This window comes from Planococcus citri, chromosome 1 (assembly GCF_950023065.1).
Source record: "Planococcus citri chromosome 1, ihPlaCitr1.1, whole genome shotgun sequence".
NCBI lineage: Eukaryota > Metazoa > Arthropoda > Insecta > Hemiptera > Pseudococcidae > Planococcus > Planococcus citri.
This window is the reverse complement of record NC_088677.1, coordinates 72,997,916-73,024,256: the sequence shown is the minus strand read 5'-3', so window position 1 is coordinate 73,024,256 and position 26,341 is coordinate 72,997,916. Positions and strand designations below refer to the sequence as shown.

General features: G+C 34.1%; 1 protein-coding gene across 2 annotated transcripts in view; it reads right to left on the bottom strand.

Moving 5' to 3' along the window:
• Positions 1-4,060: 4,060 nt before the first annotated feature.
• LOC135831331 (uncharacterized) overlaps positions 4,061-26,341 on the bottom strand; it is a 61,564-nt gene continuing 39,283 nt past the window's right edge. For both annotated transcript variants that reach the window (XM_065343738.1, XM_065343745.1), the window contains 2 exons: positions 19,760-20,017; positions 4,061-11,126 (listed from right to left, as the gene is read on the bottom strand). In XM_065343738.1, coding sequence (XP_065199810.1) covers positions 9,360-11,126; positions 19,760-20,017 — 2,025 coding nt within the window. In that variant the 3' untranslated portion in view covers positions 4,061-9,359. The remainder of the gene's footprint in view (positions 11,127-19,759; positions 20,018-26,341) is intronic.

Sequence of the window (26,341 nt, the reverse complement as noted above, 5' to 3'; positions counted from 1 at the left end):
ATCAAAAAGTGAGAAATATATTCTCCAAGTTGGGATAAATACCTACTTACATAACTATGTACTCTCTAAATTTGAAACAGTGAAATTTAACTTCTTAGCAGTCACGATATTTTGACTTTTTGAAAGCAGTAGTTTTTTACTGCAAAACAGTATAAAATCTACTGAATTGGTCAGTCAAAATGATTTTTTACTGACCGATTCAGTAGATTTTTCACTGTTTTGCAGTAAAAAACTACTGCTTTTAAAAAGGCAAAATGTCGTGACTGCTAAGCAGTCTTTGACTGCAGTCAAAGACTGCTTAGCAGTCACGACTCGTACTCTCTTAATTTAAAGCATGCTTTAAATTAAGAGAGTACGAGTATGTGTTCAAACCTATAGGAAAATTCAAAAGCAATTCAATGAACAATTGAACAATGAAAAAAGAAACAGAAACCATCTTGCAATCCGTGTGTACATGCAGCTCTAGCATGAAGTACGCGACAAGGAAATTGTGTTTTGTGTTGACTTATTTCTACTATGGTATAGGTCGTCTCTGACTTTATTTTTTGGAAAATGGGAGAGAGGATTCGATTAAAAGTTGCAAAGAGACATCAAAAGACTGCAGGGAAAGGTTTAGGATCCCTGTCTTGAACCATCACTTTTCCACCGGAATTTTAATTTTAAGTACCTATGAATACATATGTATTGTAACATATTAAAATTACCAAATTTACGTTAGGTAGGTACCTATGTTCTTTTACCTACTGTGAATTGACGGTTAAAGCCGAAATTAATTCAAGATACAGTAAAAGCTCGTTATAACGCTTTCGGATATAACGCTGATTTCGTTATAACGCTGATTCCTTCCGGTTCCTTGACATCCCCATTTAAACCAATGTAAAATTAATCGCGATATAACGCTCATGAGCAATTACATCGCGTTTTAATGCTCTAAAATTCAGGAAAAATCAAATTTTTTCACAATTTTAACAACAAAAACCCAATTTTTTGCGAAAAAAAGCTTACTCATGGGTAAAAATTTATCAATAGGTATCTGAAAATTTTGCCCGCAACAACAGTTTTTTTTTTTACAATTTTTGTAGTTTTGATTTTTAAAAAAGCAAAAAAACACTTTTATGGCAAAATTTTGCCAAAAAATCAGTTATATTATTATAACAGACCTCAAAATCAAAGTAAAATTTCAGATTTTTCTATTTCCAACTGGAACAGTTGTTCAAATTCAAAATAAAATTCTCGTTTCCACTTCCTTTATAACGCTTTTCTCGCTTTGAAACCAGAATTCGCGGTATAACGCTGATCAGCGTTAAAATGAGACTTTCGGTTATAACGTGCTTCGGCTTATAATGCTCTTTTTCTCCGCTCCCTTGAAGAGCGTTATAACGAGCTTTTACTGTATATTTTAAAAGCATAATGTAAGTTTGTAAAAGTACTTGGTGTATTGACACAATAAAATAGGTACTTAAATATAATGATGAATTTAGAAATTTGGTTATTGATCATGTGAGAACGACATTTTTGTATTTTTTTTCACTGTTTTAGGTTATTTTAACACAACTTTTGAATTGGTCCAAAATCGTATCATTTTTGTATTTTGTCTAAAATTTCTGTAAAGCAGATGAAAATTCAAAAATAGTTTTCTTACCACCAAGTACCTAAATAAATATAATAGGTACTTAAGATCAAGGAGGTAGTATCACCAAAAAAAATGTTCCCAGAAAAACTTTTCGTTTGGTTTTCAATGAAAATTTTAAAATTTGAAACCCCAGTAGAAAAGTGACGGGTCAAATTGGGAATGAAAAACTTTTTCTGTAGTTTTCTGATGCTTCCTTGCAATTTTTTTATCGAGCCTCACATCAAATTTTCTAAAACAAAAAAAAAGTCAAAGACGACCCATCCTATTGTTCGCCAATCAAAGGAGAAGAGTTTTTGGTGGCCACCGCCGTTTTGGAGCATTCTACAAGATTTTCAAATTTTGTAGTTTCTCGTGATTTGTTTGCATTGATCATAATGCCTGTCTGTAATGCTGGATGCAGATCTATTGGATTCTGTAATTATTAGATTAATATTTTCTAAATCGCATTACTGAGCAGGGGCGGATTCAACATGATGCCTAAAAAAAATTGGCAAAAAAAATTGGGGGTCATAGGGAAACGCTCAGGGGCGAGCTGAATTTTGCTATACGCTGTTCCTCCAATTGTGGATTTTAGCCTTTCAAGTGAGGTTTTTTGCCAATATCTCTCCAAATTGCGGTTCTCGCCCAAAAATGAGGTGCTTAAAAGTTGTTCTACGTCATACCCATCCGATGACCTATGAACCAACTTCGTATTCAATTTCATTTGGTTAAATTTTGTGGAAATTTGAATTTTCAAAAATCTACTGGGCACTCCAGAACTACTCAAAACGGCACGAAACCATTTCTAATCAATTAGACGTGTCGAAAATAGGATGTTTCTCAAATTTCAGCTTTCTAGGTCAATTTGGTGAAATTTTGATTTTTTCACATTTTTGACCTACCTAAATTTGATTTACAAAAATTCATCGAAAACCGAAAAATGCGCTTGAACAAATGTATTTGTGATCATGAATCATTGGCGAATAATTTTTGGTATTTTCTGGTAAATTACCGATAATTTTTGGCCAAATACTGGTAATTTATTACTGGAAATTTTTGTAGGGTAAGCAACCTATAACGATTTTGACTTTTTGAGTTGTTTTGAAGTACCTACTTACAGATATTGCGTCTGACTTTCGAAAACTTGAAAAAAAAAATCAAAGAAATAATAACATTACTTACTAATTTCGAATTCTGGAAAATTACTTTCCATGGCTCGCAGAACTACTATCTTTTGGAAACTGAGAAGAATCATGTCAAGTCCCTGAAAATATGCCAGACAAAATTCATGCAGGTATACAGCTAGTTCTTATCAATCCATGATTTCAAACTTTCCTTAGAGGGAGAGACTTGACCCACCTTTTGACGTATTTTTAAAATTCGAAAAATTTGCCAAAAATTGACTCGAGCAAGTGAAACTCCGATTTTTTCTACATAGCAAATTCAATTTTTCTGGTACCTAATCGAATTATCGATCATTTTATCCAGGGCTGACAATTGTAGGTAATTTGAATTTCATGGATTTTTGACACAATAGTCGATGTTTCAGTGAAAAAATATATGTCAAAAATCAAAACACCGACTTTGGCGAGTGCAACTTTGTTTTTTTTCTCATTTTCTATCCATAAAAAATAAAAATAAAATTTTTCGCATTTTTCCAGAGTCAGAGTACCTATTGGAAAAGTTCTTTCATCAGCATCACAATACAGAAATAGTAACCATGCGATAGCGTAGGTAAGCAATACCACTGCAACTTTTCTGGCAAGTGCAGTACCTAGACCTACCTGTATTTACAGATACGCAATCATACAAGTACTTGAGATATCGACTGTACCACTAAAGAGCAGGTACTACTTGCCGACTTACTATAAGAAGAGATCTTACCATGGTGGCGATAGCGACGATCGTGTATTAATAGTATTTTTATAGTACATAGGCTCGTATGTGTGTATCTGTTCGGTTGAGTTCGGTATTAGCCAAACGAGTGAGACCACTTTCACGAAGTTGGTAATTTTGATGAATGACTCCACCTGAGAAGCGATCTCCTATGAATAAATAATGAGCAGCGGCGCGTATATAATAAAAAATTTATCAGTTCGAACGAGTTTCACTTTCTATTTGTTATTCGCACCCGGCGGCTGTTTTGGGAAGTAAAAAGCACCTAGCCCGCTTCCAATTGATAAGTCAAGGTGTTCGTGTGCGATGTAAAGGTCGTTTGGGAAACGGGTACCGTTAAGGTTCACTATACTTACCTGTGATGTGTACCTAAACCTATACCTAATATTTCTAGTTGCGTCAAAAATTTCGCATCCATGATGTGGGTATGTTGGTACACGTGAGCTGATCGTCACCATATACCACTTCTTTGACGTGATGAGGTAATCGAGCATTGCTCTTACTCAGCTGTCTGGTCTTTGAATGTCGACTCAAAGCACATATTCTGTAAAATTAAAAAAAAGAAATTGAAAATTTATTTGTTTTTTTTTTTCGTCTGGATCAACTTAGATAAGTACAATAAATCCAACTATAGTAACATGTAAATGCATAATACTACATAAAAATTACACGACAGAGTATACAAATTAAAAATAAAACTATGGTATTATAAAGAATTACACACACACTCGTACATAATACTACCTACCAGTACGATAACATATAAATAACACCATAAATATATTACACTTTATAATAATTATACAATTATTGCGAGAGATGCAGGCCTAAGAAAAAAAATAACAATTTATAATAGAAAAATGAAAGTAAAATTCAAAAGTCTAATTACAACGGTAGGTACAGTATCTCAGGGCCTTATAATTCATCGAGTTGTTTTTCTAATCAATTAGCTCGGTTTCATAAACGAATATTTATCTATTAAAAGAGATTTCCTAATGAAAAAAAAAAAAATGATTCGATTGTGGATGTGGAATGTGATGACAGCCACATTGATGATGATGATGATGATTATGATGAGACGACGACAATAATTTGTAGCGTTATTATTCGCACATAAAAGAAAATTTCTTCTATGCTGTGTGAAAATTGTAGTAGACAGTTCGATTGTAAGTACATATAGGTATACGTGTGGGTTTTTTAATCTGGTCGTTATGAAGTAATTAAACATTAATATAGCGGATGGATTCAAAAAGCGTAATCGCATTTAACACATATGTACCTGATGTAATTTACCGTTAACGAGATGCTATAATAATACCTTTGGTCTACCTGTACCAGCATCACACTCGTGGAAAGGAGGAAAAGCATCGTGCAAGATGAGCAAGATGACAGGAAGAAGGCCGAAGGGAGGTACACAAGCGTATGATGTGATATTTAATACTCGGTAGCGTTGCGGTTGATTTTTTTTCCACATCGTTCTGCATGTGTAGATTAAAGAGAAGGCACATTAATGCTTTATAGATGGGTTTTGAAAGAATGAAAGATGGTGATGGACGCCAAGGACTTCAAATTTGAAAAAAAATGCTTAAATTTGAGCTTTGGTCGTATATGGTATATATTAAAATGTCTGCTGCGTTCTCTGAGACTGATGCATATGAGAAGGGACGCCAATAACTCGAATTTTGAATTGTCTAAAATTTGAATTTAGCGTCATAGCCGAAATAATAAACATACGATTTTTGTTTTGAGTACCCAGGAGAAAATTATTGGATCTGGTCAGGTCCGAGAAGATATGATCTGATCGAAACTGATCTGATTATATTTGGTCAATGAAGCGATCTGATCTTATCAATGAGGTCTGATCATATGTATCTATTCAAATATGATGAAATTCGATCAGGTGTCTGTATTGGATCTGATCAAGTGTGCCCAGATTTAATCTGAACAGTTTGATCTGACCAGATTTGAGATACCTATGGTGAGATCATTAGGTCTGATCAGTAGGGTGGTTCATGTAACATTTTTTTTGAAATCTCGAGGTCTTACCCCCTAATTTTGTTCCTTTTGATGAAAAAAAGACACCAAAAAATTTTTGTTGAAAAATATTAATATTTAGAGGTCGCGCACAAGCGTTGAATTTTGAGAGCAACGAGGGCTCGCAAGCATAATACTTCCCACGACGGCGCCGCGGGAAACGCAACGAAGCTTGACGGGGTTGATTCGGTGCAACTATACTAAGAGCTACATCCCCACCACAACTTATTAAGTGATAATATATTTTTTTTTGATTTTTAAAACAACCATTCGAAAGTATTGATTATGATTTTTTGGCTGTAGAATTCATTTGGACCTGAATTTGGAATTTAGAAATTGAAAAATTCCACTTTTCAAAAGTAACAGCTTTAAAATTATTAATAGTCAATAAAACATCAACTTGAAGTGCTGAATCTTATTAAATATTCGTATTTGAACTTAAATTTATCCTATATGTACATTTTTTCCCTTTGATTACCAAGTAGAATAGAATAGGTAGTAATACAACCTTAACCCTTTCGCAACCACCGGGACATATAGATCCCAGTGACCATAACAAAAAATCCCGCAGTTCCAGCTTGTAAGCGTTAAGGCAATGTAATTTGGTCCCACTGGTAGAGCATTTCCACTGCCAGACCAGAATCATACCTACTTTAGTTCATCCTAGTTTACAAATATCCCGATAGATGGCGTAATTTTTCAAGTTTTATTTCACAACCAGTGGGACGTATACGTCCCACTAACAATTCATAAAATACCAGTGGGACATACGTCATCCCGAATTTTTCAAATTTCGGGTGGCCAGTGGAGCTCCAAGGAGAGGAGTAAAAAATTCTCCGACAGCTCAAATGCGTTTAGGAGAGTACTAGCAATTGTTTTCTTGAAAAAAAAATTAAAAATTCGAAAAAAACGTAATAGGTTGCCAAAGGGTTAAATTCATACTTTTTTCTGTACTTTTGAAATCTTTTGTATTTCCTCCTTTAATTAGCTTCGGATTTGAAAAATTGCCATTGAATCTTCATTAATAACATCTAAAAAAGCCCACAAATGACTAGCTTTACTTATCATAGACATTGTAGAGGAGATAACGTTGTTTAATACTACTTCGATCCAACGAGGGAACGTAACGCTGCATTTCCCAGCGCGCAACCGTGGGAAGTTTTCGCTCGACGCGCTCATACCTTCTCAATCTTCAACTCTCGTGCGCGACCTCTAAATATTATTTTTTTGCCCTGAAATTTTTTGTGAAGTGTTTTCTAACCAAATGGAACACTTCTAGAGGGTAAGCTCAAAAAATTAAAACATAAAGTTTTTTCTATTGTTCTTTTAACCACCCTACTGATCAGGTCCAGATATTCCATGAATTCAATTTTGACCTGACCAAATCTGATCAGAGCACATCAAATCACATCAAAATTTTGATCGGTGATTAGGTCTGTTCAGGTCTGATTGGATCCAATCATTTTCCTCGAGCAGAATTTTTAAGTACATTTTTTCAAATTTTCAGATATCACAGGGTTGTTTACAAAAAAAAAAGTTGAAAACTTTTGCAAGTGAACTTTGATAGGGTTTAGTAGATATCCCTGCTCGATGTGCAATTTAAAATAACCGCAAATCAACACGAATCGTTCAATTTTTGCAGCCAAATGTTCTCTGCTAATCTTTGCTATGTATTTGTGTGTAAAGATACATGTACCTAGTGATCTTAGATAATAATTATCTAATTTATGGAAAGTGAATTGAAAAAGGAAAGAGTGCTTACTACTGAAAAAGTTGATATAAATGAATTATCATATAGTCATTCTCATTATCGTTTCTGAAAGTAACATACCTATAGGTAGGTATATGTGGTGATAACTTAGATATCATCATCACGTAATTTTCGCATCGCTGCTAGAAAGTAAAATCTTCAAGGAAACTCCATTAAAAAAATTTCCGAGTTGGTTTCAATTTCTGATGAAATTTTTACAATTTTTATTCGTCCGGTTTACCATGAAAGAATCAAAATTTGATCAAATCTGGATACAAAGCCTATTTTTAAATAACGGAGAGGGGAAAACAAATATGTAGTTCTTCAATTCAGAAAAGTGTTTTTGAAAAGTTGTCTTCAAATCAATCGAAAGTGTTGATAAAAACATTTGAATCAACGAGGGAACCCTGTTGAAGCTGAGTAGAAAAAATTTCAAATTTTTAAGTCAATGTTAATAACTTCTTCTGTAAGAGCTCAAAGTTTAAATTTCTCAATGTTTTTGGTTCAAGTGATCTCTTGATGTCTTTAGCTCTTCCATCATCTCGTTTAAACCAATGGAAATGTTCAAAGTTCATTTTTACCAAGTTCAGGAGTTCTCAAAACTAGGTTTTTTTGTATGTAGTTGAAAGATCACCTGAGCCAGAAAAAATTGAAATTAATTTTTCAAACAAATGAAAAATATTTAAACCATGCACACTCGCTCCAAAGTGGAGAATTAGAATTGAACTGAAAATTTGAAATTTTCTCTATGCCTTGTTGAAGTAATTTGGTCATCATTTTTTTGCTGAGATTTTCAAATGAAGTTAAAACCCGACCCACCCATTGTTGACTGGATCCTGATTCTAGTCAGAATACAATTTTCAATAGTTGATTCCAAAATCAATGCTATTCCTGGTATTTTTTTTTTTTCAAAAAAATTGATGAAAACAATTGCTTACAAAACACACCTAATATTTTTTTACAGTACAGTTTCTGTAGAACAACAATGCTGTTCTTTGCTTGGAAGGCTTTAGAACTCACTTATAGGTATAAGAAAAAAATGCATTTCTTGTGAATTTTAATAATTGAGGAAAATGTGATTGGGGGAGGGGGTATTATAGGATGGTTTCCTTGAATTTAAAAAAGAAACTCGACATGCCAAAATTTTTGGAAAAGTGATTTTTTAGTTTCAGAAAATTATTTGCAGACAACTTCATTAATTCCAATACAAGGTGACCTACTATGTATGTATTTAAAAAATTTACAAAAAAATGCTTGGGTGATGTTACGTATTGATATGATTGGATCTGTTAAGACCTGATCTTAAAAGGTTTTTTTTTGCAAAGGTCCCATTCAATCGTTTTTTTACCTACATGTTTTCTTTTTAGTTTTTCTTTTGTCAACTTTTTGAAAACATTGAGACACAAATTTCAATTGAGGGAACTACCCTAATTCTAGTAGGCAGATGATTAAATCCAAGAAAGAATTTTTTAAAAAACTTTTTATATTAGGATTTTATTCCTGAATTCAGCTGGTAGGTACTCTATACAGGGTACCCAGAAATATCAAGCACCCCTAAGAAAGTTTTCTACTAAAATACTTTGGTTGGTCACAGTGAATGATAATAATGATAGCACATGATTGGTTGTTGGACTGGAGAGATAACATTCCACCAATCATATGCATCTATTTCACGTTGCCAACCTATATTTTTAATGAAAAACTTTCTTAGGGGTGCTCGATATTTCTGGGCACCCTGTACTTTAGACAGATTGATGAAATAGGTGGTAACTTGAAAATTTCATTTTTATCTTGAAGGTCATTTCCAATGCATTGGACAATTTTTTTCAATCATGTGAAATTGAATCTAAAAATTTACTTTCTATGTATTTCCTGTACAAAATATTGAACTTAATATGGTGGTGAAATTTTTTGTTGAAATAGGGGTACGGGCAGGTCAACATTACAGTCCTAATTCTACAAGTAAATACAATTACAACAAAGGTACATACTAAATGTACGAGATTTTACTACAAAATAATATATAAAAATGAAAGTTTTTTTCTCTCTCCGTCATCGAATCGTTATTCACGACTCGGTACCGGCTTCTTTAGGAATATCACGTTTTTCTTGCGCCGGTTCTTCAGTTTCAATCAAAGTAGAAGGTATAAGAGGCGGTTTAAAGCCACCATATTCAACATATAATCTCCTCAAATGATGATGCCTTCTGGAAAACGAGTCTTTAGGGTTGCGTTCCCCAGGCACGCGGTCTACAACAACCAATGGCACATAATACATATGGGATGGAGGGTAAACTGAGTCCCATACAGGATGGCTAGGTTTAAATGGGGCTTTTTGCTGTGGGGTTCGTTTTTCTTTAGGGTAAGATTTCGCCAAATTATAAGGAATAGTGTGGCTTTTAGGTGAAGCACTTGGTGGTGGGAGTTTTTGTTGGTGAGGTGAATAGTATCCTGGAGATTGCTGGATGAAATTGTGTTTCACATATGGGACTAGTTGGGCTGCTGGTAGATTTATTGTTGTGTAGGGCAGTACCTGGCGTCTTTGATCGAATTGTTGTAGGTGGTGGGATGGTTTGTTGTATAATTTACGCGGTAGATCATATGGTTTAACATTGTACTGATTGGGCAAATGGTCTTCGATGGATTTTACAAAAGAGTAATCGGTTTTTGGGGCAGTTTCTTGGGGTTGTTGGTATTCCTGTGATGGTCTAATACCTTCTATGTGGACAGACTCGGCGGTATCTGGAGAGGTCCTGTTGTCATTCACATAATTCAAAGGTATAACATTAGGTTGATGTTGTAAGACTGGGATTGGAATGTAATGGAATTCTGAATTTGGTAAAAGGTACGGTTGTGGGATATTATCAGGTTTAAGGACAGCTTGTGGAAGTTGCAGTGCAACCACTGGTTGTTCAACAGGTTGCTGCAGATAGACATTATTTTGTGGTAAGACAAACTGAGAAGGTGTAGGTATAAAATTCAAAGGAACATCATTCAGACGATTGTCATTCTCTGGTATAAAATTCACAGCCAATGGTAACGATTTAGCTATATCAACTGTGGTAGTAATGACAGCCTGTTCTTCGAGCATTTGTGGTTCAATCACCACATCCACATGAGGTTTCTTTATATCAACTTCTGTAGGCGAACTAGCCAGATATTTTGGGTGAGTTTCATCCAAAGTATCATTATCACCACCTGCTGAGATCACTTGTTCTTCTGGTACTTCGTGGTATTCTTCAGATTGAGTTGAATCTGTGGCTAGATCTGTTTTGCCATCTATTTCTTTTGTGGAATTTTCACTAGGAGTGATTTCACGTTTGGTGTTACTTGAATTAGACACGATGATTGGTTTGAGTAGTTTACTTCTGGTGGCAATTATGGTAGGTAACATGGAAACAATATTTCCAATGAAGCCATTGGAAATCTCATTGATCTCTGGTTGTAAATAAGTGTCATCTGAAGATGGTTGTTGCGCTAGTAAGATAGGAGCGATTGTATCGATGGTTTGGGGCTGGTTGTAGACATTGTCTCGAACTATGTCTTCATTTGGGTATGTTGGGGATGTGCTGGCGTACTCAAAAGTTGAAGATCTGCCTTCATTTGGGGTGACTGGAGTTGATGTTGAAGATGAAATTGATTTCACTCTGTATAGATCTGATTCTGTGGTACTGTATGAAGAGGAAGGAAATGTGGTGGCAGTGTTGAGTTGTGATGAGTCGGTAGATGACCCTATTGTTTCGTAAGATGTGGAATTTTGCTGGGTTACTGTCGATGAGTGATTTTCAGATTTGATTGGTGCCTCTGTTGATGCGTTGTTTGGGCCAAATGATGTCTGGAATAATAAAAAAAATTCAAGCGTTACGTAGTTGATAGAAGGTGATTAAAATTAAGTAATTGTTTTTAAAAAGGCAAACAATTGAAAATGACTGAAATAATCATCATAGATATTATATAGACTGCTGCATCATTTGCTGGAAACTATTGGTACTCGTACTACATATAAATTGAAGATAGTACCTTACTATGGCTGAGTAAAGAAATTTTTTGTTGTCAACACACTTGTTATTGAAAATAAAAAGCATGCAAAAAACACCTGATGAGAAAAGTGTATGCTAACCTATAGATACTGAAAAAATGTTTGAACTGGGCAAACAGTAATCAATAAAGGACCCCAAAAATATAATCATTACCGCATCCAAAATTTTAGATGCTGAAATCCATTTTTCAATTTTTGACAAATTTTTAAAAATAAATCAAAATTTGGACCAAAAGTGAGTAGAAAATCTAAATCGACCCAGAAAGCTGAGAATTGATAAGTTCTCTATTTTTGACCCACTGAGTCAATCAGCGATGGTTTCAAACAATTTTGTAGCCACCCGCGGATTTTTGAATTCTCCAGTTTTCAAAAAAAGCAATTATAGCTAAGTAAGGTGAAAACCTAAAAACGAAATTCAGCACCTATTTAAACTCAAATTTATCAACTTTGTGATCCATTTAATTGATCTGGGCGAATATTTTCAAAATCTTTTTGCCCCAATGCGGCTCAAATTCATTATTTTAGAAAAAAATTCAAAGATCAGAATCTGCTGAAGACATCCAATCACTCGGAAGATCGAAAATAGGGTACAAACCAAATTTCAATTTCTTTCTTTGCATTTTCACAAAGATGATTTTTTCATTTTTTTAAAAAAATACATAGGTAGGTACCTAATCAGAATAGAAAATTTTGGATTTGAACCAGCATAGTAAAATTTTGAAAATGAGTGGCTAAATCGATTGAAAAAAATCACATTTAGTAAGCGCTGAATTCCATTTCAACCCTGACTCAAAGAATTCTTTCAAAAACCAGAGGGTCCAAAACTCCGTTGGAGGATCTAACAGTTTGAAACCACCACTATAATCAACTCATGACGTTGAAAATAGGATACAAACCAAATTTCAGTTTTCTGTGTACGTGAATTTGATTCCAAACATTTTGATTTTCCCCATTTCTAGCCCAAATTTGAATTTTTCAAAAGCTAAAAATCTAAAAATGAATTTCACGACCTGAAATTTCTGATGGCGCGGGTATAATTTGAGGTTCTCTATTGATTCCCTGTCAAATTAATTGTTGAAAGTTATAATGAATTGAAGAAAAATTTGCAAAATAGAGAAATATTTTGGTTGAGGGCCGAATTGTTGATGAAATGAGGTAATCACCAAAATGTCCCCTTGGCACTTGAAATTATTTTCGACAGTCTGGGAGATACAGGGTGCCCAGAAATATCGAGTACCCCTAAGAAAGTTTTTCATTAAAAGTATAGGTTGGCAACGTGAAATAGATGCATATGATTGATGGAATGTTACCTCTCCAGTCCACAACCAATCATGTGCTATCATTATTATCATTCACTGTGGCCAACCGAAGTATTTCAGTAGAAAACTTTTTTAGGGGTACTCGATATTTCTGGGCACCCTGTAGTATAAGTACCTACATTACCTATTTCAATACTTCAAATTTCAAATTCAATTCAATTTTTTTGAAGCATTTGTGTAAGGTGCTATGTTTTTTCTTTGATTGAAAAGAGATGAAGTGTTTGTAAATTCGCATGTAAAATGGCTGCACTGATCTTGGTTCTGATTTTTATCTTATCAGTTTTTTACTTTGATGAAATGACGATTTTGATGTCAGTAGTTGATTTTCGTCTACCGTACTTAATTGTTATCGCCTTTTGTGTGCTTGTGATCGCGTTCGTGGTGTTATTGCATCATCTTTTTTACTTTGACAGTTTGACAATACGATTTTGGTGTCAGTTTTGTCAGTTTAAGTTTATTTTCATCTGCCATACCTTAATAACGGTTATTGCTAAAGCGATGTAGCTAGAGCTAGCTACGAACTACGAAGTAACTATTCCTTTATTATTGGTGTTTATTGTTTAACTGTTTAATAGTTTAATTCGATTATGTTGTCTACGTATCTACATCGGAGTCGAAGATAACAACGCAGCGCCAACATATCAATATCTCCATTAGGTACTCATTCGTAGGTAAGCAAACAAATATTTATCTAACATGAGTAAGGTTACGCAGTGTGGGTGTTCAATTCAGGGTTGTGAACAAATCAAATCCACAAAATTTTGATTCAAATCTGAATTCACGAATATATTTTTATTCTTTGAGTTTGATTGGAATACCTAATACTGTGAGTTACATAAATTCGGAAACACGGTCGTTGTAATTTCAAAGCAAGAAATTTCGTGAAAAAATGTATCAAAATGGAAACTGAAAACGGCATGTTGTAGCCCATTGTTTCCTCTGCATGAATCATCATTCAACTTTCGTTTTAATCCCCTACATCAAATGTGAGAAATTTTCAAACTAAAACGGATGAAAAAAATAAGTTACAAAAATATTCGGACTCGTGTAAAAAACTCCCATAAGAAGATGAGGTGAATTTTCCATTTTCTTCAGATTATAGGAACCTGTTCATTGATCGGATCGGTTTGATCACATATTCCATAATTTAATGTACTTTCTGAACATATTATGGCGTTAAATTTGTTCCTAGATCTTTTGAAAGCTGTAGAGGCATGGTGCGAAAAAAAATGAAATATTCTCATATTGAAACACATGTCTTTTTAATAGTTTTTGGTTTAATTTTTTGGCACCATACCTCTAGATCTTTCAAAATCTATAGGAACAAATTTAACGCCATAATATGTTCAGAAAGTACATTAAATTATGGAATATGTGGTCAAACCGATCCGATCAATGAACAGGTTCCTACAATCTGAAGAAAATGAAAAATTCACCTCATCTTCTTATGGGAGTTTTAAACGAGTCCGAATATTTTTGTAAATTATTTTTTTCATCCGTTTTAGTTTGAAAATTTCTCACGTTTGATTAAGGTACTATAACCCGGGTATGCCAGACTCCCATTTTGTTCCTCACTTTCAAAAATTGTTGTTTTTCAATTCAAGGTTTTTATGATGGAATTTCTGGCATAGAATGAAAGTAATCATTGAATTAGAGCACATGCTGTGAATTTCACACAATTTCAAACTATTTTTAACCTGAAAATGAAGTGCTGAAAAATGACTGAAATTCAAAAAAATTAAATGTACTTCAATTGATACATGTAGCATACCATTGGAAAGCTCGTTCAATTCGCTTTCAAAGATGTTATTATGAAAAAGTTGTAAAAGTGCGCGGTTTTGAAGATATACTTACGCGGTTAAAGTTTGCCAAATTCCCATATAGTGCAATGCTCAGGGCGGATTGTACTTACTACTCTCGTTCAAATCTGAACTAAGTTTAACTCATTGTTTTTGACGAGTTAAATTGAGTTCAACTCTTGACTGTAGTTTAACTGTTTGTGGTACAAGTGGCCCTAAGTTTGTCAAACCAGGAACAAAATGGCCGTCTGACATACTACCTTGTTTATAGTACCCTAGTTTGATGTAGGGGATTAAAACGAAAGTTGAATGATGATTCATGCAGAGGAAACAATGGACTACAACATGCCATTTTCAGTTTCCATTTTGATACCTACATTTTTTCACGAAATTTCTTACTTTAAAATAACAATAACCGCGATTCCGAATATTTTTGTCACTCACAGTACATAAGTATGATTCAAAAATTTTCTTGTTCGCTGTAATTTGAATACTTGAATGGAATAGATGTGAGGATTCAAATCCATGAATCAACCAATCCACGCTAAATTTGCCATAATAAGACAGTCGAACTCGAAATAAACGAAATTTATTTTAAAATTTAGACATTATTTGATCACTTCAGCTCATAGCGTGAGATAAGGTAATTGGCAGGGGGGAGTCGCTCGTCCACCATTTCTTTTTTTCCTAAAAAATGATCCGAATTTTGTGACATTTTTATATCGAATTGATAACGGTTCGAATCAAAAATTACGAATCCATCAAAAAGATTTGAATAAATATTATAAATCCAACTGATTTTCGAGATTCGAATCACTATACGAACCTGTTCAGCAAAAGCAGATTCAAATCCATGTTATCGAATCCGCAGACTGGTTTCGAATTTTTAGCAATCCTTGGTCCAATTTTCTGCAATGTAGGTACCTTGTAAAATTGACACCAGTGTTATTGTGATTCATAACTTTTTTTGAATTTCGAGTTGTTCATCCCCAAATGATGTTTCATCTTAGTTTAAAGAATTCTTTCTCGCGCATTTTTCAGAAAATTATCGTTTAGAAGTCGCGCATCGATGTTTTGTATTTTGTACTTAACTGGGAGCGCGCGTCGCTGGCGTTACTCCACGACGTACTCGTGGCGCGGATCCGTATTCGCCCGGGCGAACGCGTCTTATACTATTACACGTTCGTTGCATGGTATTGCGATGTGATTTTATTGGACGCTGTCATACCAATGTTTAATCTTCTTCTCCACGACGAATTTTAGGAACTTGGAAATTCAAATTTTGTCCTGTATTCGTTTACAATTTGAAGTATTGAAACGAATCAAAAAGAACGAATTAATTCAAAGTACCTACCAGGGAAGCGAATCGAAGTAATGAAAGCGACTAACGAGTAACCGAAACAGAAAATGATCGAAAAATTACTTAATCACATTGTCTTTACCGCCCTAATGTATATCGATTGTGCGATGTACGTACATTGCAGAAATTGTACTAGGGTTGCTAAAAATTCGAATCCAGTCTGCGGATTTGAAACATGGGTGGAATAACATGAGAGAGTGAACAGCGAAAAAAAATTTACCTATCAACATGCATTTTTGAACCATCCTAACTAAACAGCGGGTGTCATCTATTTTTCAATTTTTGAGGGAAATCGAGATTAAAACGTTTCACGTTTCAAGTTTTCGATAACTTGGAATGCAATTTGGAATGAAAGGGCTCTCCTTCGTGGCAGATTTCATCCACACTCCACAGTTATCCAAAAGTTGGAACGTGGAATGTTTTTTCGATTTCCCACAAAAAATGAACGAGTGCTTAGGTCCTACATACTTGATGTAGATTTCCAAAACTAAATTCAAAGATGTATCTGAATACGAAAAATCAGATTAATGAAAATTTGTCAAGAAAATTTTGTCACTCATATATTTTTTCGATTCTTTCTTCCTCGATTGTTTTATATTTGTAGAACCCAGGAAAGAAAAATCATGTTATTATTTATATTTTCAATTTGACAACATTGACATCTCGCAAGGAAGAATTGAAGCATGTGGAGAAAATTAGAATGAAACCCAGGGTATATAACAGGTAGTGCAAGTAGTGAAAGTAGTGAAAAAGTAGTGAATTTTGTTAAAAAGGTAGTGAAAAAATGAAAAAAATTCAAATTCGTTCCTTTTTCTCGATCTTTATTCTATAGAAAAGCGCCCATTTGTCGACTTTTTTAGAGCTTGAATTACACATTTCTGAGAGCTTTTGCCCTCGCTTCGCGCGGGCGGTTTACTCTTTTTTCCCATGAAACACTATTGTTCAAGTTCAAGAAATGTTCAAAGTTTGAATCAGAAAAATAAACTCCTCCCTGCATGAAGAAATTGTTTTTTCACTTCTTGAAACATGAATTTTTGAAAGCTTCTGCCCTCGCTTCGCGGCTGCCATGCAATTGCGCCAAATATACCCTGAATTGCGCCGAGTAAAAAAAATGAGCGTACCTGCAATTGCGCCACTTGGAAAAATGTGTTCATGGGGAATTGCGCCGATCAAAAGAACGAATCTTCCCGACCCTTTGCTCACACTACGTACAGTCAGAATCGTAATCATTTTGATGAAGTTATCAAATTGAACTTGAAAAAAAAAAATATTTATTATAAAAATTTTTAAAAATGTTTGAAGCAAACAAAATTACACTTTTCACCTGAAAACATCGTTTTGTACTTCTCGAAACAAGCTTTTATCCTCGCTTCGCTCAGATCTGTATGCTTTTCATTTTCAAAATAGATTTTCAAAAACTCAACATTCAAATTTTAAAATTTTTGAGAAAAAAAAAATAAACAAAACACATTGTTTTTCACTTCTTGAAATACGAATTTTTGAACACTTTTGACCGTTTCGCTCGGACCAATTCCCTATCTCTTTCTTTCCCAAACTAAAAAATTTCATATTTGAAACTTCCATAAATTCAAAAAGGAACATGGCAATTTTTATCAATTAGGTAAAATTATCATTTCATCTCTTATTTTATTTTAGAAATTCTTCATTTTATTCGGCAAAATTGGTATTTTTGCCCTCATACCGATCGGCAAATGTTCAGTCACAGTCCCTCGTCCCCCACACCCTCACGAACAACCTCTAATTTTGTTCCTGTCTGTTAGACCTTATTTTTTGCGACATTATTGGAGGCGGAAGATTCTGGAGTGGATGAATAAATAACTTATGCGACTGAACGTGAACGATTCATTCATATCTTGTTCGTTTCACATTTTCTCAACTCGGCGCAACTGCCAGTATACTTTTTTGAGCACCCGGCGCAATTCCGGGTACACCATTTTAGCAGTTTGGCGCAATTGCAGGGCTCCCCGCTTCGCTCGGGCTCGTTTGCTTTTTTTTTAATTTTAAATTTTTTCAAAAAAAAAAAGCATTTGAATTTCAAAATTTTGAAGCAAAATAATAAGCTTCTTATAATTAACCAATTCATCACACTAAAAATCATCGTTTCTTACATTATGTGTGCCTCTCTTTCGAAATTAAAAATTTGGTTTGTTAAAAAAAAGTTTTTTATCCACCCAATTTCATTACATATGAGCATTTGAGCAAGAACCATTAACGTGAAAAAAAATCAAAAATTGAAATGATAAAATTATATTTTTGACATCCGCTAGGTAGCGTGAAAAAAATCTTGGGATGTTGAAGACATTGGAAAACTAAAAGCGAAAAATTATAATGTAAAATTTTTCCTCCCCCGGCTCGTTTTTTTGAAAATAAAATCTCTAGTGGTCCAAAAATGTCCTGCTAAAGTCCTGATTTTTTTATTTTGAAATTTTGTTTGACACCTTGTCTTATAACGAATGTAATAAGTTCGTGTATTGTTTTTTTTCAATAATTTTGATTAAAATTACAAATTTTCTTCCAGTTTCAATTTTTAAAAAAATTTTCATGTGAAAAATTTGATGTTGTTAATTTTTTGTGTGTAGGGGGGGGGGTCGAGTGGATGGCATTCTGAAAATTTGATTGATTTCAAAAAAAATCCGTTATACCCTGAAAAAAAATTTTTCACTTGAACAGTTTTGTCAGTTTTTCCATTCTTTTTCCACAAAAGAAAAATCATGTTTCATGTAAGTTATTTCAATTTGCCATCTTTGACAGCTCACAAGGAAGAATCAAAACATCTCGAGAAAATTAGAATGAAACCGAATCAAATGTCGCAGGAATTTCCGATTTTGAAAAAGAATCATTTTAGAATTTTTGAAATTTCGATTGAAGATGATAAAAGAAACAATTTTCACTTTTGAAAGATCATTGGACTTGAATTATAGAAAATGTATAAATTTAATTTGATCACTTATATGTACATATTACAGCCATGTACTCACTTGTATTTTTGTGATTTGATTCTGAAAATTTCGCAATTCTTGAGTTGAACATGTTTATAAGATGCTTAACAGCGCATCTCCCGGTTCAAATTACAAAATTAAATTCCAACGCGTGCAAATTTCTCAAAATGAAAACTACTTTCTGAAAACTTGGGATTTTTACCAAATTTTTACTTAATTTCAAAAGTTTGACCTGCAATTTGTTCGAAATCGTAAGCTCCCATGACATATCACTTCGTTTCATTCCAATTTTGTCGTGATTTGTGAATGCTTCCTTGAAAACTGTAGAAGTTGTCGAATAAAAGAGAATAAAATACTGTGTTGAATTTTTTTTGTGAGCCCCCCCACTCCGTCAAAAAAATTAAAGGAAGTGAATTGAGAAAATTGTCAAATGTTGACATTTTTCAGCGATTTTCTATCAACTTGCCCATTTATTGCTGTCTTCATTTTTAAATTTGGCTTTGAAAATCTACATACACGGTTGCTTGGAGAAAATTGAGGATATCCATGATTTTTAAAGTGAGCGATGACTTGAATTCATTTTTTTCAGATATCACAACAACCTAATTTTTTTAGTCTAACTTCTTGCATGAAAATTGATGACATTTTTTCGCTTAATTATCGTAAAATTAAATACTTACTCCCTTATTTTTTCAACATGTTTGGGATTTTGTGTGTTTTAACGAAATCATACTCGCACTTGAATTTCTTGGGAATATTTGAAAATGAATGAGGTACTTTTACTCATTATTTTTCGAGTGGCTGATATTTGAATGATTTGGAAAATTGAAAAAAGCGAAAAATGGGTCTAGAAAACTGGGAGAATCATTTCCCTGAATTATTAAATCCTCTTATACCTATTATTAGTGAACGTGTAGCCTATATCTATTGATGATTTACTGCAAGACTAAAAAATGCTTTTTCATATTGCTCGTTTTGAACTTAAACTTACCTCAAACGGTATCGCAGCTCTTCCATAGGATATCCTGGCTCCGCTACTGCCAGTTGGGTTGTGATTCATGTAAATCACCTTTGGATGGTATCCAAACTGATCGGTGTAGTACTCGACATTCTGTCCTGTTCCACCATTCAGCTTAACGAAGTATTTTCCTTGAGTATAGGAACCATCTCTGTAGAATTGGTGACCATGCTGGCCTCCTTCTGCGCCTCGGACCGTGTAGCCGTATTTGTATTTTGGTACCGGTGGTCTCTGTTATGAACAGACAAAAAAAAAGGAAACAAATGTTGATTAGTCACTTGCGTTTATATCCGACGAACTCGATTTGTGTAGTGAGTTTTGGACTCTTGTACAATAGGTAATGTTCTGTTTGGAAGAGAAATATTGATCTGCTTATTGACAGTGATAGGCTTTTTTTTAAGTTCACCAAAATTTGAAAAATAAAACTTACCTACCGGTTAAAATGCTCTAATAAAATCATTTTTGTAGTACCTATTCGTTTGATTTCATAGTAACACCTTACAGGCTACAATCTACTTCCCATCAGGAGTATTTAAAAATTTGAGAGAAAAATGATCACCCAAGAAGCGAGCTCTCTTGCTATTCAGTATCATTATTTTTCTCACTCTCCTCACCTCTCCTATGATTAGATCCGCCATCTCCCTAATACAGAAAGACTCTGCGGTGTTCTCCTTGTACAATATTGTACATATCAAGCCACAACTTCCACCTCAGAGACAAATGGCAGTGGCTCAAAACTACATCATATCTTTACGATAATTGACTGGTGAAGCAGCACTTCTCCTATAGTTGGATAAGCCGCGTACGAATAAAAAAAAATCTATACATCAGACAAAACATGGCAATAGTCGAGAAAGTGGAATTTCGCTAATTTGTTGCATTAATAATACTATAAAATGTAGAACATTTATATTGTGTAAATCTCGCATATGTGTAGATTTATAGATTCCCTGATCTCCTGAAGTCATATTAAAATGAAAAGCTTTTCGATCAAATTAAACTCTAAATTCAAACCTTTCCTCGTCCGCTTAAAATATCTCTATGGAATACCCTCTTCTTGGGTCTTGCAGTAAAGTACCATACATAAGTACCTACCATTTTAAGTGGTTTCTCGCGTGCCAAACATACCGTGTCAATTTAGTGACCAACTGCCCATATTCTATATTCTTCGCGAACCATATACGACAATCCACGCGATACCAGTTCGTTTCAAACAGGATATCACTCCAAGTCCAAGTACAAATAATCGCATAAATTCACCTCGTACTCGACCAATTCCAAATACCCTGCGGGCTTCACGTTTACCTACCTACTCCATTCTGGAGAAAAAGATCTCCTGCATGGTTTTACTTTGTAATGTGTATTTTCGAAAATTACGAATAAGTAATTCTTGTGCAGTGGTCTGAACTTTCTTCATGATGTACCTTATTCCACCTACGTTGTAGGCAATTATTCATGGTACTCGTACATTATCATCTCAAACAAATCTTCAAGTTGATAAGTTTTATTTCGCCACCAGGAGCTTCATTATAAGCAATGGAGCCGCGAATGAAAAAGAAAATAAGCGAAATCCTTCTTGCAATCAGCAATGACTCAACTAAAAACTGGGATCAAGTTACAAAGGATTTTTGTTCTTTCCTCGTTCATATTTATTAAATAGGCTAAAACGAGGCATGAAGCATTAAAAAAAAAAAAAATAGAAAAATTGGTTCAAAAACAGAACTGTTGGAGATTTTCCATATTGAAAAATGTTTCAACAAGCCAGTCTCTTACCTTTGAAAATTTTTTCCTACTGTGCTCACTGCCCAGACAAAATGATGGCTTACCCATACTTCTCAGATAAAACATTGGAAGTGTTGGTGAAGAATGAAAATTTTCTCAAGTTCAATAAGGCATTTTTCAAATATTATGACAATTTTGTTTTTACTTTTTTCAAGTAAATAGGTGGGCCAGAAAGATACTTACCTACTGTTTTATCGATGAATTGTAAACGTTTTAAAAATATTGTTTAAAAATTGTTGTAGAATTATACTGAAGAGAGACGTTGAGAATTTTGTAATTTTTGAGACCAAATTCTACTAGATCCTTTAAATCTCAAAGTTTTATAATATCAAATTCACTAAGAATTTAAACAATGAAAAACGTGAACTTACCCTCATCAATTTTTGTAAGTATGAGTACGTTTGGAAATTTTTAGCAAACGATACGAGGTCCCTTCGTAATTAAGCATGAGACTGGTAATCGTAATCAAGGACTTGAGATTGTGATTAAATGAAGGAGAGAATTGTTGAAAAATCATTTTTACTTTTTTTTGTCTTTGGAAGGATAAGAGTGACTAAATTATCATATTATGTATTCATCTTTCTGAACACAAGAATCAGATTCAAAGTAACATTTTTCAACATTTTGATGCTTTCAGAAACGAATTCGATGTTAGCATGATCTTCAGAGACATTGTATGTACATAAGTGAGATCAACAATACCTAAACTTCGCTTATTCCTTTGGCACATCTATCAGAAATGTTCTCTAGTTTACTTCCAATGAATCTTGGTTACTTTCAGTGGTTTCATCTGTACATTATAAATTCGGATGCTCGAAGTGTATTTTTTGATTTTTGATAAATTTTTCAAAATCGAAGGGGTAAAAAACTGAAAGAATGGAAATCTTATCAAATTGATGTGAAAATCTGAAATACGATGTGCCCTGTTGTCGATCTCTCGAATGGCTTGGAAAGGGGTTTGATGAGTTTTGACGAGCTTTGACGAGCTTGTGTGAAAATGTATTGAAATACCTACATACATAGGTACTGAATTCTTTCATTTCAATCATTGCTGTAGTTCAAGTAATTTTCTAGATGAAATACAAAATTTCCTGGAGAAGAAGTTGTTATTCATAGAATGTCTTCTAATGTTCCAGTTATTATTATCAACATTTTTTGGAGGGGGGAGGGGGGGTCGTTCTCTGAGCCTTCAACGTCGGTTTTAAAGAAACTGAAAAAAATCAAAAAATTTAATGAAATTTGTGTTTAGAATTTTCATTAAATTCGTAAATGCCATTTTGTTACGATTCATCAAAAAAATTCCCAAAAATGCAAAAAAAAAGGTGCCTATTAAAATTCTGTATTAATAATTCGAGCTATCTCCTTTCCCTGAGGGAGTTATTTCACCTCTATGAAACAATTGACGTTCAAAAAAATATATATCTAAAACAATTGCAACACTTTTGTTTTCATTAATCTTTTTGATCATACCATTTGATACATTGTGATGTTCAAGCATGAATCGAATGGAAACCATTTCGAACCATTTTTAAGCATTTCAGAAGCCTCCAGATAATTTTTGAAAATTGCGATTCCCACAACATTTCATTTACCTAATGAAATTGGGAACCTAAAATAAGTTATACATACTTTATTTATACTCTAATTTCAACGTGCTTTGTCGATTTGAGTTCATTTTAAGCCATTTTAAGGCTTCTAGCAACTTTTTGAAAATTCCAGTTTTCAAAAAAAATCTTAAAATCCATCCGATTCAACTTCAACTTGTCTCCTAAACGCGGTTGGTGCTTTTTCATATCCTAATATGTACTTGACCAATTACACAGCAGTTTTCAAAAATCAGGTATTTTGGAAACGTATCTACAGCGATTTTCATGTTTGAAAATGTGAAAAATACTCGTATATGTACAATTTACAGCTCTAAATTGGCAAATATTTATTTTGAAAAAATCGTCAACCCAGTTTATGCGTGCTAAAGTTGATTTGGACAGTTTTTATGACACTTTTTGAAAATCTGGAATTACCAAAATGTGGCAAGAGACTCTGAAATAATTCAATCGACTAAGCATGTTAAAATTAGGATACCATACCTACTTACTAATGAAATTTTAGCTTTACAACTTCATTGGTTTAACATTTTGTGGTATGTAGTTTCAACTTTCAAAAATCTACTGGAGGCTCCAGAACTGTTCGAAATGTTTCGAAACAACTTTCAATTGATTCGGGAGGTCAAAATTCTGAATTTTTTGTTTTTCAAAAATTCATCAAAAATTGAAAAAAAATTTTGGCACCTAAAATTTTGGCTAGTGATGTATTTTTGTGTGCTCTTTCGATTCAACTTCGTTCCTTTCAAAAATTTTCCCGCCATTTTTGGCATAGGTATGTATTTTTGTGTGAATCATTCTTTAATTTTTTAGATGGGGTTGAAACAGTCAGATTTCGTCACGTGCACTTTCTCTAGATTTTATTTAGCAGTGATTCAGTCGTTCTCAAATGATTCAACGATTCTGAGCAAATCGTTCGCGAACGAATTCAGTCTAGTTTCTGATGATGGATTTGGAACTGTGAAGTTTTCTCATATCATTTACAGCTAATTTTAATTTTTCAGCGATTTAATCGTTCGCGAACGATTTTGCTCCGCTAAGCAAATAGTTCGCGAACGAATTGAGTTAATTTTTTAATGACGACTGATGAGTTCGAAACCGCGATTATTCCTCATACATAATACACATCACCTACATATAGGTACATATAATTCAATTTTTCTGTAACTGATTCGTTCGCTAACGAATAATTCTCAATTTCTGTTGATAGATTGAATAATTATCCGTTTTGCCTTGTTGTATATTAACTGATTTACTAGACGTTTTCAAGTGATTCGTCGTTCGTTTCTGAAAGAACCGTTCGCAATCAAATCAATTTATACATTTTTTATTGATATTAATTTGTCCTCATTTCCACAACTTTGAAGCGTTTTGGATTTATTTTTTCATTTTTTTATCACGTTTTTTCTCAATGATTGTGATCAGTGCCGGTTTTAAGGGGGGGGGGATTTGGGTGATAATCCCCCCCCCCAAAGAGGCCAGTTCTTTTGGAAAAAATTTTGATGCTATAAAGTGGGAATTTTCCAAGCATTTTTGCGCTCTTGTTTCACTGAGATGGATGCCGATTACAAACCAATGTTCATTTTTTTCATCTTTTTTGAGAAGAAGCCTTTTTTTCTTCTCAAGCCCACATTGTATGTATATTCATACACGATTTACTTTGAATAATACTTTGAAGGCAAATTTCAGTCACATGAGGTCCCTCCTTTTTAAAAATTAAATAAATAAATGACATATTTATTCAGTGGCGTGGCCAGGAAGTGAAGGGGGCCATTGCCCTCCCTTGCGAACGAAAATTTGAAATAAAACATGCAAAAGTGAACGTTTTTTTTGTTGTTCGGACCCATTTTTTCTGAAAATTTTCGCTCTCGCTTCGCTCGAGCAGTAATTTTGCCTTCATTTTCATAATATAATCACCACACATCACGATAGGTTTCCAGAAAATGACTCCTGATTTCGATTTTTCATGCCTAAAAATCTGGTTTTGCCTCCTCCTTGAGGAAATTCTGACTATGGCACTGTATTTATTTGATTTCTGCTCTCCGAGAAGCTTAATTTTACCCCCCCCCCCCACCCAAAAAATGAGACGGCAAAATTGTTTGGTTCTGACCCAATTATCTTCCTCCAAGGAAAAATCCTGGCACCGGTACTGATTGTGATTATCTATTCAACAATGCTTGAAATGTTGATCAAAATTGTTACATATTAAGTAGGTAAGTCCTCGTGTTATGGTGAATTTTGTGTCAAATTCAACAGCTCATGAACTGAAAAAAAAAAATTACTTCCTATCTGTCTAATTCAGATTACTGAGTCCCGAATCAATTCATCTTACTGCTTATGAAACTTCATAAGTTTGAGAAATGTTTCCAGTCTCCTCAAAACTAATTTGCAAATGGAAACTTGCCGATAAATCTGCATTTCAATGGCCATTGCATCTTCGTATCCCTCTCACGAATAATTACAACCACCCGCATTATTCTCATTTCCAATACAACAGAAAAATTCGTCTATGAATATTTCCTACCATGATCATCTCAACATTGCAGTACTCCAGTCGTACATTTTAAATACGTTTCGCAACTCGCAACTCTGTACTTTCCTTTCTTTCTCCGTTTCCATTAGGTATAATATTTAAACTAGGAATATAAATTAATCTCATTCGATAGATCCGCACTCTCCGTACACAACATCTCCACTCCAGTATCAACAACTAAACAACATATAACAAGCAATAGCAATACACAGCAAGTATATACGACCATCCGACCCGAAAATTACACCAACGCGAGTCACGTCGAGACATCGTTTTACTCTTGACCTTACAGCATAACTTCACGACCACCAAACACCACATTAAAAGGGAAAAAACGTGTCAAGAGCGATTTATAAGCATCTGCGCTTCACGATGGCGAATTTTTTCACCTACAAAGGTGCCAAATGTTCGCCAAACAGAGCTCGTATACAAGATCGCTACCAAATGCTGAATTACCATAAGAAAGTTATCCGCGATCGGAGCCCTCGTTTTAATCTCGATAACGTGACCATGCCGCAGCAACGGAGTCAAGTTTTGCATTGTTTTACTCTTAATACTTACATTAGATACGAGTATTTTGCAATTAGAGAATTTGATTTCTATACCAACCATATTGTGTATTGAAGAGCACGAGCAATA